The sequence below is a fragment of the Saccoglossus kowalevskii genome, chromosome 3 (assembly GCF_978046115.1).
Source record: "Saccoglossus kowalevskii chromosome 3, keSacKowa6.1, whole genome shotgun sequence".
NCBI classification, from domain to species: Eukaryota; Metazoa; Hemichordata; class Enteropneusta; family Harrimaniidae; genus Saccoglossus; species Saccoglossus kowalevskii.
In genome coordinates this window covers 32,956,413-32,970,666 of record NC_140643.1, presented here as the reverse complement: position 1 = coordinate 32,970,666, position 14,254 = coordinate 32,956,413, and the positions used below count along the sequence as shown (strand labels likewise).

Below are 14,254 nucleotides of genomic sequence, written 5' to 3'. Positions count from 1 at the left end.
ACATACATCTTATTTTGTATCATGAATATCGCAACATACGCGGGTTTTTGCAATTACAAAAAAAATTAATTATAATATAATATATGTCAAAATAAGTATTTAAAAATAAATACATATTTAGAAAAATTGAACAAACAAAAACAAAAAATGACCAAACTGGGACCCTATTTTAATCAGATTGATTTTAGGCCATACTTATCTGTGATACACAAAAGTTTTTTTATGAGGCGTGAGCATAACATTTACTTGGTGGCGCTGTTTGCAAGCAGACAAATAAGCGATAAGCCAAACACAACTGGGGAAAGGAGTCGTGCATGAATTGTACTGCTATGTTTTGATCGTATTTTTTTTGGTACCCTGACAAGATGGAAGATATATGCAAGCGCCTGGATGAACTCGTTGTACAGTATTTTAGTGCCTTGGAAAAACTTACGGACACAAGAGAGCAGTTACAGACGCTAATGAAAGAGGTAAAGTTACGTTGTGCAGTGGTTGTGCTGTGTACACCGGGTCTGTGCAAGTACAGGTAAAATTAGATCCATCATTTATAACTCGTGGACAATGAAAGTGACAATTAAATGGTCAAATATAAATACCTGTCGAATACTCGAATTGATGTGTAAATAACGGAGGATTTTTTTATAATTATAAACTATTAGTACCGGGGGTATTTAATAAAAGATTGATGAGATAAGGGTATGGGAACTATCAGTACAGTGATAGCCATGATGATCTCACGAGAAGCGAACTCTAGTCTCGTGCTTTGTGGGCGTTTAAGCCTAAGATGGCTTAATACAGTTGCACTATTTGATTTGATTTTTTTTTTATATTTTGCAAATAAATTGCTTATTGCTATCCAAGGTCATATGTGAAAACAAATTTGGTGGCACAGACCTAATTTGTTGTAGATGAACGTGATATTTAAATTTCAGTTTAAAAAACATTGGAAAAAAAAAGTAAAACACACCCATAGAAACAAAATTTGCAATTTTTTTAAAACTCAAGATAATGAAACAATGTCTCTAAAACTACAATGTGAAAAAATGGAGGATGTGTGTTACAGTCCTATTTGTAAAGACATGTCAGTTTCAGTAATTGTCCCTATGCGCATGAGCAATATACGTGTTCTCAGGTGAAAGCACCCAGGTGGCCACTTCAAACCCACCACGTTTAAGAAACTGTATTGAGCAACCTTAAAGGGCGATGGTCGTCAAATTTCATATAAACAAACACTGTATTTTACAAGCGGTGTATACGTCGCTATGAGCCCCATATGATATGAAACGCGATGCGATGCGATTACCACCACCCTTTAAAGGCAATCCCATTTTGTGCATCAAACATAATTCTTACCAGTAGTGTCACAGAATGCAATGTGTTTTGTGATCACCCGATGAAAAAACTATCTATACTGACAAACTACAGCAAAACCCAGAGAACTGCATCTACAAAAAAAAAATGTATGCAGTACAATGTATATTTAAAGATGCTGTATACCTATTTGATACACACAATTTTATATACCCATGAGCATTTTTTTTATAGAAATTATATTGTTACTTTGGTGTACTGTAAAATACTTTATTTTCGTTTCGAATTAATTTTCACTATTTTCGCTGAAGGAATAATTCAGTGAAAATAATATCAAGCGAATATTCTTTTTTTTCCTATATTTCACATTTAACTCGTTAAAAATCAGTGAAAATAAAATCCATACAAAACACCCAGAAAGTCATTTCAGCAAAAATTAATTCCAGCTAAAATAAAGTATTTCACAGTACTTAATACCACACAAGAACAGTTCTATTTGGGATGTATTTCCAATACACAAATACCCTCCAGTACATATTGCTATCAGCATTAGTCAATTATATTGTTTGATGATGATCAGTATTGCCAACTCCAGCCATGTTGGTTATAGATTTCACAGCAATAAATAAAAGTTTCCCAAATATCGCATTGTTTAGATATACGGTAATACATGGGATTCCATTTTACTTTCTATTTGCACTGAACATTACTAAAGCGTTAATTTTGTCTTATAGGGATATTTCAGATTATCTAAGGCCAGGTACTCCATGGGGAATAAAGCAGTTAGTTCGTTACAATATGATGCAAACAAGATGAAAGCACTAGCAACTATTACTGTAAGGTATACATCGATTTGTTTTTCATTTTGTTTATATTTGATCACTTGATGACCAGTTCAAAAAATAAAATAAAAAACGCCATTTTGTTTTACAAGTATTCTACCTGTTTCTTGAATTCATACAATGGGTTGCCCGTCGTTTCAGTTATTTTTGAATTTCATTGGAATATAACTGATTTCTTATTAACTGTTTCATAGGTGTGCCTGGTCTGGTATCTTTTCACCACCAGTTCCATCTTTTCACCACAAAATAGTATAGTTTATAGTCACTTTCCTTCAGAAGATTGGGACAAAAAAAAAGACAAATTTTTTGAGTAAAAACCTAAAATTGACGCAATTGTTGTCTGTTGGCTTCAAAATTAGGATTCATTTCCAGAAAAATTGAAGAATATAAGACAAAAGTGCAGAAAAAAATTTGGCGACTAAGTCTGGTAGTGAAACGATTTTGATTCAAAATGGCCGCCATGTTGTCCTGTACAATACCAATAAATTTCCACTATAATTTCTTTCACACTTAACCCATCATTTTTCTTTGAGATATCTGGCATTTGAGAATCTACCAATGAGGACTGTCTCATTTTTAATGTTTATTATATTCATTTGTACAGCCAAGATGATGACATTCCACGATTTGAAGTAGTGCGAAAGAAAGCTGCCACGACCAGACGCAAATCATCTACCTCTGAAGATGAACACCGTTCAAACATCGGTACTTCTGAAGGTGACTACTATTTTTCACATTGTTTAGCAAAAGGTTGTGCAATGAAGATACCTCATATAGAATATGATGCAGCGCGATGACCTCTATCCTTTAAATACATTTATCAGCACAAGGAAGGATATACTGTAAATTGTTTAATTTTTGGGAGCGCGACAGAATTTCACATTCACTCTTGTCTTCAAGACCTCAGTGGAATTTTTATTGTTATATTTTATGATTTTTACATTATTGCTTTATAATAATTAATTAATATATGCAATCAAAATTCTTATTAAATGTTTCCAATATACCAAAGGTAAAGTTTAAAACAGCCCCCTCAACTGGTCAAATTTATCATACTAGTTGACTCTGCTTGCAAAGCACACAATATAGGAGTCTTTGCAGTAAGTGTGACTGTGTGTATATATGTCTGCTCTACCATTATCTCATTATCATTGCATTTCAATGAAACTTGATATATAGATGCCCTGGAACAATGCACATACCTGATTATCTTTTGGTTGAAATCCGTGAATATTAATTACCTAATTTGTATAATAATTATTCAATTTCCAGCTTTTCTAATGATATTTCAAAAATAATAATTACTTAATAATTAGCTAATTTTTAGCCTTTTCACCAATATCTCAAAAACCACTCATCAGATTTCATTGAAACTTGGTACAGAGGTGCTCTGGGATAAGTCATACACATTTGTATTTAGTTTAGCGTTAAATTTTGTGCTTATAAGTTAACCAATTTTTAGGTGATCCAAAGATACCAATCTCATTTCAATGAAACTTGGTCCATGGTGCTTTTATAAAATCCACAGAACTGATTTGGGTTGACTTTGTATAAATGGGGTGAGCTCATTATCATGCACAACTAATAACTTAAATAATATGTATCCTGTGCAATATAGATTACCATATAGTCATGTGACTTCATTAATATTAATAACTAATAATCATAGTCATGTGACCTAATATATCTGGCATCGGACAAGAATTATGACTATATATATTGTAATGTGACCTCATTAACATGCATAACTGTAATATATTTTAAGTACTGTTACAGACATGCATCCAGTACTTTGTGTTTTCAGATATGATATACAACTAAAATATCAAGTTGTCATATACGATTATGGTGTTATTAATCACTGCTTGCAGTTGCATTTTGAAATGCCGTATTTGCTTCTATGACATTTGATCTGTATTGCAGTAAGGAAACGGAAAGGAGGAGATGAAGTATCAGCAATAAAGTTAAAAGATATGACCTTAGATGATGATGAAGAAACCATTGCTGATCCACTTCGATGGTTTGGGGTGCTAGTACCAGGCACACTAAGACAAGGTCAAATGAGTTTCATTGGAGGTAAATGTCACAAATAGTGCACCATGTGATGAAGACCTATCTACATGGTTAAAGGGGAACCGATACTATAAATAGGGGCAAGATGGCCACTGCAATTAGTATGCGAATCCAAACCAAGCCGATCAAATCATGGCGGGAGCTCCGGGAAATGTGCCATTTACGATGTTTAGAGATCAAGCTGTGATTCCAAATACATTTCTACGGGGGCATGAATATGTACGCTAGTGATTACACTCTTCTGGTTGGGCTTTTAATGTATAAATGTTGTTTTCGGTCGAAACATGTCGCAACAAAAATCCTGAGTTTAAAATGGCGGCTAATATATGCAAAATGCCTGTCAATCACAGTTTGAGTAAGCGAGCATAATAAGCATTCATTTACTTAGTGGGTAAAGGCGGAGTTAATTACCCATGAGCATGTGGTGCAAACCATGGGATTGAGCGGTTTCTCTTTAACACAATGTCATTGAATACAGACATAATTTGTGTTGTATTCACCAGTGAGGGCGCTGCATTAAAAAGAAGTCGGAGACATTGACAGTACCTATAATTCACCAACAAGTAATGTTCACATAAATTTGTTTTATCTTTCAGCTGTTGAAGTATCAGTAGAGCTGGTTAATTTACAAAGTGAACTACTAACTATACAACTTAAATACAAAGAGTTACTCATGAAGAAAAGGGAACTCATGAAAAAGGGAGAAGCTGTAGAGAACACTAATAGTGTAGATCAAGATGTGAAGTAAACAGATTATCCTGGATAATCTTAAACACTGGAAATAACTACCAAGATTAATATAGCATATATTAAATATTATATAACAATCACGAAAAGACACTAAGCTAATTTGAAGCAAATGCTGATATTTATACAACAATCTTGCTTGTGAGATACAACTCCAAGTATTATAAAAGCAAGTGAATAAAAGACTTGAATAAATGTATGTATGTTTTTTTATTAATAAACTTGTTCTGCACAGATGAATGTACAGCACTAATGGCCATGAAATCAGTTACAAAAACATTGAATATTAAAAACAAGCAGTTCTACTTGACTAAAACATGTATGTATACTGGAACAGCTGCATCTTATGTGTCATGTGATCATAGAAAATAAAATTCTTGGAGAAAGTCTCCAAAAAAAGGTACTGTAATCAGAGCAAAATAAATGTATGGCTGCACTTCTCTAACTTGAAGAAATAAAAAACTATTTTAATGTATTTTGTTAGTCCATATGAATGAGTGTGGATCAGGTTGAAAGTGTTTTACGGCAGATCTGTATCAAAAAGTAAAAATACATTTACATATCACTATAGTATCAAATGATAAAAAAAAAATTGTCTTCTAGAAGAAATGTACTTGATATCCTAAATCGACATGAAAAGTCGGTTAAGATCATTTATACATTACAAAGATGGTATATTTAAAGCACCAGTGATATAAATCAAGTAGACCATATAAAGGCTAAAAATGGGTCTAAATACACTACATTACTGAGAGTACCAATAGGTCATACTACCAGAATTCTGTCTTATGAGAAGACCCCCTTCAAATGTTAATAACATTGTTTATTTACACAATGATTAGAATCTTCCTTCCCCACTTGATTCTAAATACGAGCGCCACTACTGGCCCATCTCTACCCAATGATGACTGTAAGCTACAACATGTAGTAACCAAAATATACGCCCACTTAAACAATCACAAAAATACACAGTAACAGGACTATAAATACTACATAACTGTAAAATAACAAAAATAGCTATAAATATATATATGTGGTAAAAAGTTCATCAAATTGATAAAAAAAATAATAGTTAAAAGGTTAAAATAGTAAAACTCTTACAAAATCCCTGAAAAAAGAAATAGTCATTGGTATTATTTAATTCAATTCATGCATAGGCTGAAGCGTTTCTATCAATTAAAGTAATGTTTTAATCTACCTTATTTGCTGTATTAGAAGCGAATCTTTGATAGAAATACACAAGATCTAATTTATTGTAGGACGGTCAGTGCAGAAAACTCACTGCCATGTTAATGCTAACTGTTAAATGGTTTGTTGTGTATACTTTTCCTCCAATCTTACTGCACTTCAATCTGTTACCACTCAATAAGTGCCACAATTTGTACCTAAACTGGCCAAAACAAAGGTACCTAAACAACTTTTTCGCATAAGAACTGTGATGGTAAAGCGAAGAAAAGCGTTTGAAACAGATATCACTACAAATCACTAAACATGGAGAACGACAGCAAACGCATCCAAAATGTTTGATTCTCAATATAGCATTATCCAAAATTTCAAACTTGATTCATTTTATGCCTTGATAATAAGCCTGCAAATGATTAGTGTATGTCCTATATATAAATAAGCTACAATGTTTTCGTGTATAAATCACTAAAAAAATCCTACAAAATACCATTTTTAGTTTGGCTCTTGTCTATGTTATTTACTTGAGAGGGGGAGTCAATAAACATAATTATATAATTCAAATTTGGTAAAGCCAAGCCCCTTCTCGAATAAATAAATTCACTTTTTTGATTGAACAAGGCAGCTAAATCCAATACTTGATAACAGGAGTGAATTTCAAAGCAATCCTATGTCAAATATTTATGCATTTTGAAAATTCATTTCAGCCATTCTTTCTTCTGCCTGGTATGATATATATATACTACATCATTGCTACCAGTATGTTATCTTGCATTATGTACCAGGTTGGCAAGTTCTGTAAAACTGGGCTTTTCGCTCAATATCAGCAAGTAATTTGGACATTTCATCATTCAAATCACCAAGTTCATCCGCAAGATTTCCCAACCTGTCTTCATTGTTATCAAAATCACCTTTAATATCTGTAAGAGATAAAAAAAATAAGGTTACTGATGATTGAGGGGGTGAGTAGAATCGTATGGTACAATTCTAAAAAAGATTGTTTGAGAGATCATTACAAAGGTACTTTGTAAATATGTGAAAATGAAATCATGATCTATTATTAAACTTGACAAACATTTATCTGAATTAACAATAATACCATCCAATTCCTGTAACTTGTCTCGTGTTTCACTTTCCAAAGCTGTGGCATCATCTTTCAGTTTCTCAGCTCGTTCAAGTGCATCGTTACTCTCACTAATCTTATCATCAATTTCTTTTGCTGCATCCGTGTATTTATTCTGTAGATTATCAGCATCCTGCATCAAAGATGAGAGTAATTTTTTTTAAATTTAATTTCAAAAATTTGTCTGCTGACGTTGGTTTTCCTTATTTATCCATTGAGGCTTTCATCAGGTAATGTGTAAATGTTCTTTGTTGTAAAAATAAAATAAAATTTTGCATGAGTGCAATCTCCTTTGGTTTGAAGGTGGTGGCCATATTTGATTTAACTTGAAACAATACTGTGGTCAAATTTTTTGAGCCATTGTGCATAAAGTTGCTCATGAAAATTTAGTGGAGTACTGGGCTTCAAATAACTAACATCAGTTTAGCTCAATGAAAGTTTTGAATTAGTGATCAGATCAAATTTTAACAATTTTCCATGGGAATTCTATCAATGGTCTTGTGCCACATGCAAGATGTAATCTTACAGAAAAAAAAATATCAATTGGTTTACTGATGTAAATGGTTTTTCACTTTAATATACAAAAACAGAAAACTTACATCCTGGGCATCATCAGCTAGTTCATCTGCTTGCTTTGCAGCTTCCGCAGCATTGTCAATATTTATTTCATTATCTGTAAACTTTCTCTTCACATCGTCTAACTGATCATCCATATCTTCAACTTTATTTAAAGAATCGCGTGCTTTTTCTAATGCAGCACTTGTTTCTGACTCAATCTACAGGATCAAAGTTACATTAGGAGATGGCAATGCGTACTCATAAATGAAAATACCCAGAATATATTGTACACTATGTAAGGATACTGATGTGAAAAAAGCCAGCCTTATTTTTCGAGAAAATGATGGTTGTATTTTAGTGGATAGTTGCACTATAACGCTTTTACCATAAGTTCCTATGGCAGAGATATTATGCAATGTCTCATCAACAAAAAATAGTGTTAATGATGGGGTACCTTGCATGTCTTGAATTATTTTTGTGTTCTATGGAATTGTTCTAAAATAGCGATTTTTGAAAAGTTTCTCAAAAACCGCAATCATAACACACAAAATAATGCTATTTCATTGTGCCTTGGCATTAGTTTCATGACTGTACATAATAAACCAACGAACATTGTTATGTGGATCATGACAGATGTTTGCCAGGGACAACCACTGACGGATAACTTCCCCCTCATATGGGAGCAATTAACGATGCAGTGAATAGAGTAAATTTATTATCCTAGCTGTTAATTAGTAGTTTACCTGTAAGAGTGCTTCCTCAGCTGCTTTGATATCATCATCCGCTTTATCTATGGCATCTTCAGCTACTTGTTGTGCTTTGTCAGCATCGTCCAATGCTTCAACTACATTACGTGCCTTATCAAGTACACCATCAGCAAAATCCCTGCAGATAAAATGATTTTATATAATGTCAAATTTGCCATAACAATAACATTGTATTAGGTTGGGTTATGTCAATATATTCATAATCCCTGCATGTGCCTACATGGGAATACACTCTAATAGTCGAAGGATAACAAATGAAGTCATCCTTTAGTACAGGTATTATTTCCAGTTCCAGCTGGTGAACTGAATTAAATGTTTTGAACTGCTAAACAACTTGACTTAGCATACAACATGTATGTGTCTAATGTCTAGATGTGCCAAATTAATATGTACAAGAAGCAATATCAACAACACAATTGTCTGTACAAACATACGTTATGCATTCAAGATATAAGTTGAATGGAGCCAAAAACACAACTGTCTATGTGACATAATTAGACGGTGTGGCTTTGAGAAATAAGCAGAATTGGTCCAACAAAATGGCTGTCAGTTGGCCATCTTGGATTGGATAGTGACATAAATCAACACAATTCATAAAGCTTGGTGGACTGTATCCAGAAAGGGGTTACAATAACATTGCAGAACAGAAACTAGAACTGAATTCCATGTCAAGAGAAAAGTTATACTTGTGACTAACACATTACTTACTTTGTTTTCTCTGCATCTTCTTTTAATTTTTTAGCTCTGTCTAAATCATCTTTAGTAGCATCTAAGATGTCATCCACATTCTCCAAATTCTGAATAGTTTCATTGATTTCTTTGGCAAGTTCTAATATAGTGAAAAATTACATTTTCAGTATATATAATACTGCCAGATATTGAATTCACCCATTGTAAATAACATTTCCCTTGTTGTAAAACTGATTGATTTTAACAATGAAATCAAGTAATGAATGAAGGAATGATAAAATAGAGAAAAATACAGGAAAAATATCCCGTGGTCAAGCATATTGGATTGAATCACAGTTAACAAAAGTTTAACTCCCATGCCAGAAAATTATTCTTTTGTACAAAGTAATTGTACACTGGTCCACATGAAGGAAACACTTTCTCATAATAATGCAAACATTGCACTCAGATTGATAAATCTATGAAAATGTGACCAAAACCAACATAACATAGAATATACAATAGCTAATAAAAGATGCAATACTCAAAACTCTTATTCAGCCGAACATTACAAGAACAAAATCTGTAATATGCTTACCTCTGATCTCATCTGGGGTGAGGGAAATTTTCATAGCCAATACCTTTTCTGCTATACGTCTGATATCAGAGGGTTTGGCACCTTCTGAATGCAGGAAATCAGTTATTGCATCAAGTAAATCAGTCAAATTAGTCTGGGCACCTTCAGCTTCTGTCTTAGCCTGTAATGCTGCATCATATGCCATCTGAGCTTTGTCTTTGGCATCATTTGCATCATCTTCTGCCATCTGGACCTAGATTTAAAATGAACACTTGTAATGACTCCCATTCTATTGCTATTCTACATGCTTATGTGAATTTTATTTTAGTTAGTCAACGAAAATAGCATTACAAATCTGGAAAATATTTAATGTGTTTACAGTATGTGTTAAAGAGGCATTTACAGTTAAGCCTAATCTCACAACAAATTTACTTTCTGGATAGATTAACTTTGTAAATAACATAAACAATAGTGTCCCATGATTCTTTGGTGCAATCCCTGGACTCTGAAGGTTCCCCTACAATCATATGTATAAGAGATTCCAGTTCTTACTTCATCTAACATATCATTTGCTTCTTTCTCTTTCTCTCTAAGTTTGTCATCTGCATCCTGTGCTCTGGTGAGTGCTTGTTCTGCCACCGGAACTGCACCAGCGCATCCCAATCCACCACATTCTCCACAACCAGCACCACCGCATGTACTACACTCATCACCTGGTGCGCCGCATACCTACAAAAACAAAACAAAATAATTACATGTTGTAATTCAAAATTCACTATACAAGTCAAACAATTTAAGTAAATTGAATTAGTAAAACAAAATAACATACCATCTCATTGACATCTTTCAGTTTAGCTTCCAAGCCAGCTAACTGGTTATCAAGATCATTCAAGGCATCTTCATTGTCTTTTTGATTTTGATCCAATTCATCTTGCCTATCTTTTATCAATTTATTCAGCTCATCTCGGATTTCTTCTGACTCCTCAATAATTGGTTCTGTGGCGTCTACTTTATCTTGGGCCATTTGGGATTTATTCTGACTTTCTTTGATACTATTAAAAGCTCCTATTGTTAACAAGTTTATTGCAATGTTAACATCACTGAGTTTATAAACTAAAATTAACGATATACATAAACTAATAACACTGCCAAAGATAATGCCTAAAATATGTTAATGCAATAACAGGAGGTCGGGACAACATGTACAACTTACCTTCTACGTCAGAGAGACTGATATCAGTCACATTATCTTCTAGATCTTTGGCTTTTTTGGCTAAATTACCAGCAGCTTTTTCTAATCTATCCAGTTCATCATCAGCATCTAATTTTCTGTCCTCTATTTTTGGTAGATCATCTTCAATTTCATCAAGTTGTTTCTCATATCCAGTCAATCCATCACTGCATAGAAATAGTAGTGGTCAAACATCACAATGTGTAAATGTGAAAGAATGGCATTCTAACTTAAGTAACCAAGTCCAATAAGTCAATAAGATAATAAATTAAACAACAACAACATGACTACAATATTTCAGATTCCTTATACCCATTACGGTTATGTTTTCTGTAATATTGTATTACAATAACTTTACTAATCATTTTTTTTTTATGGATATTAAACTCCAACAAGAACAGTAATATGCCCACTAACTTCGCTGGTATAAAGACATACCGAATATCTGCTAAGTCTTTCTGTAGGTCTTCCACTTCAGCTTCAGTAACATTAGGAGCAACAAGAAGCTTCTTGATCTTGTCTAGTTTATCTTCCATTTCTTGGAATTCATCATCATATGCACCAGGTGCACCAGTATGTTTGATGTTCTGAGCACGGTCAATTTCATAATCAGTCTGATCTATAGATTAAGCATTGATGTATCAAAATTTGAAAATATAAAATATAAAAGTTTAATTGATTTGAAACCTTTTATTGTTTATTTTGCATACAATTGAACACTTTTAACGTTTTCTGCAGTTTTCTCAAGTAATATCATTGTTAATTGTGAGACAAAAGAAATAAAAGCAACACAACTTGTGAAATCAAGGATGGTTGGACCAGTTAGAGGAATACACAGGATTGATTTATTACACACAACTATATGTGCAGCCATCATACCATAGCTCCTGTGTTGAATACAATACAAGGGTCAAATACCGGAGTCATATGCATATTCTACATCCTCCCTTTCTAGATAAGTCAAAATTCACACCATTGTGAATTTAAAATCGTTCAAGTTCAGTTCATATTTGTTGATGCATGTTCAACCCAACTTACTTTTCAAATCCTGTATAATATCATCCCAGTCATCGAAGCATTCACCACATGGTTCACAGTTTGGTAGATCACCTGAAGTACCTCTATCACAGCGATCACATTTATCACCAGTAACGCCTTCTTTGCATAGACATACACCAGTATCTCTATCACACTGTAGGGACTCAGAACCATCAGGATCACAGTTACATGCTAAAAAAAGAACACAGTTAATCAGTACATTTTACTATTCCTGGCATATTCCTAGTATAGTTTTTAGCACTATGATAAAGTTGTATTGTCTCCTATTGGTTATATGATATTATATTTATTATCAATGAGTTTATATTAGTGTGTATTTAAAGTTGAAAATTTATAAGACAGTTAAACTGATAATTCCAGTGTTTCTCGACCAAACAAAAAATATGCTAGCATAGAGTTATGCTTTTGAAGTCACGACGCATCCTGCGCATCCCTTCCCTAATGCCCCAAATTTGACTGTCCTGTCATAAAACCTTGATTTTAGACATTGTTCGACTTTTCCGAATATCGATAATCAATACAGCATGACTATTGACTGCCATGAATGCCACGGTGTGCATGTGTGAACTATGCCACGACTTGACCTCTTAATGACCATGAAAGGTGTCTTCCCACACCTCCCACAAAAAATTGCGAATCACTTTAAAAAATTATTTTGTTTTTTCGCCAAAATCAGTTCCAATAGATAGTACTTTGACATAATTCACTTGTGGATCGCGTTACAAGAATGCCATCAGGGATTCACAGAAAATTGCATCCGTACAAGTTACAGAGGTTAATAACTATCAGGTCAAAGGCATTGTGCATAATTTGTATCCAGAATTAGCATATGATCAAACCCATAATTGTTGAGATCATTTTGTTTCTTCAAAACTTTTATTCTGTCCTAAGAAAAGTAATGTTCCTCTCATATGGCACACAGTGGTGCTCGACTAAGCACCCACCCTCCTACAAAAACATTTTTTTGCAGTCGAATACCCTTGGTGCCAAGTCAGACGAGAATGGATACAATACAATTGATTAGCAGCAATTAAAGTGCCTATGCAATGCCCACCCTCACGTTGCCCATTTTAGATCTGTGCCTAACTGAAATGGGCAGTTATTGATTTTTTTTTGCCGAAAATGATTACTCGTATCCAAGTAAATTTGGGATATTTCTCATGTTGTAGCCACGCCCACCTATCCTGAAACGGTCGACTGTTTCCGGATTTCCGACTCTCGCCGAAAGTGCGCCAGCAAATGCCAAAATGTGAAAGGAAGTCATACCCCTGAGCCGTAATAACACTGGTCATTCAGTATACTTTTAAACGATATACATTTTTCGGTCGGCGTTTTTTGTTTCTTTTTTTTTTTTTGTCTATTTTATTTTTTTGAGAGAAATAGATTCCGGATCATGATCACCGAAGGCGGATTTCAGAAGCGTCGGACAAACAGGAAATTACACAGCCCTTACAAACTGCTAATTGTTTTCATTTTCGAAGGCTAAAAGTTTCTGAATTGTTTGGTGATTGGTGTTGAATGTCGAATTCACACCTCTGTTCTTTTTTTACCTCCATGCTTGCAGCTTGATCTGAATAATAATTTATGAAATAAGAATTTGGGCTTGGTCAATGTGTTTCCACCAAATAAAGTTTTAATACGATGTTTTAATTATGACAATCACGCCATGGATCACGCTAACTCGAATCCACTCTGAATTTATCTGTATGTGTGTCAATCTTGATTATTTTTGTTATCCAATTAAACGCCACTTTTAACGCACTTGCCCTCATCGTGACCCGACGCGTTCACCTATTTCAACAAAATCTCAATTTATTTCCACGCGGCTGTCAGTTATTTAGTAACTGTGATTTGTCGTTTTTTTAATTATTTTATAGTGATCACTATAGTCTAATGTTTAGAATGTCAAAATATGTTCTCTTTTATTTTAATTTCGAAAGTTTTACTCAGACGATCGATGAAATACAACAGTGTAGTGACGTGCCAAGTAACCTGCTAAATAACGAGATAATTCCGACGTCAAATTCTATTTTGTCCAGCAACAGTTTACAAACGTGCGCCGGTGACGATCACTGTGACCAGCTACACCAGAACGGACATATTTCGCATCTAACT

The 14,254-nt window shown here is 33.8% G+C and overlaps 2 protein-coding genes across 2 annotated transcripts in view; one reads left to right on the top strand and one right to left on the bottom strand.

Annotated features, from left to right (window-relative positions):
* Nucleotides 1-253: 253 nt before the first annotated feature.
* LOC100370833 (vacuolar ATPase assembly protein VMA22-like) lies at nt 254-5,448 on the top strand. Its single transcript, XM_002742321.4, has 5 exons — nt 254-470; nt 2,046-2,152; nt 2,758-2,870; nt 4,077-4,229; nt 4,823-5,448. The coding sequence occupies exons 1-5, from the start codon at nt 366-368 to the stop codon at nt 4,972-4,974; spliced, it is 630 nt and encodes a 209-aa protein (XP_002742367.1). The 5' UTR covers nt 254-365; the 3' UTR covers nt 4,975-5,448.
* Nucleotides 5,165-14,254, bottom strand: part of LOC100371750 (laminin subunit beta-1-like) — a 39,361-nt gene continuing 30,271 nt past the window's right edge. Inside the window, exons 20-30 of the mRNA XM_006825926.3 lie at nt 12,119-12,310; nt 11,519-11,699; nt 11,063-11,247; nt 10,679-10,914; nt 10,402-10,578; nt 9,871-10,102; nt 9,312-9,432; nt 8,580-8,721; nt 7,878-8,054; nt 7,255-7,411; nt 5,165-7,075 (exon numbers count right to left, since the gene is read on the bottom strand). Coding sequence (XP_006825989.1) covers nt 6,930-7,075; nt 7,255-7,411; nt 7,878-8,054; nt 8,580-8,721; nt 9,312-9,432; nt 9,871-10,102; nt 10,402-10,578; nt 10,679-10,914; nt 11,063-11,247; nt 11,519-11,699; nt 12,119-12,310 — 1,946 coding nt within the window. The 3' untranslated portion in view covers nt 5,165-6,929. The remainder of the gene's footprint in view (nt 7,076-7,254; nt 7,412-7,877; nt 8,055-8,579; nt 8,722-9,311; nt 9,433-9,870; nt 10,103-10,401; nt 10,579-10,678; nt 10,915-11,062; nt 11,248-11,518; nt 11,700-12,118; nt 12,311-14,254) is intronic.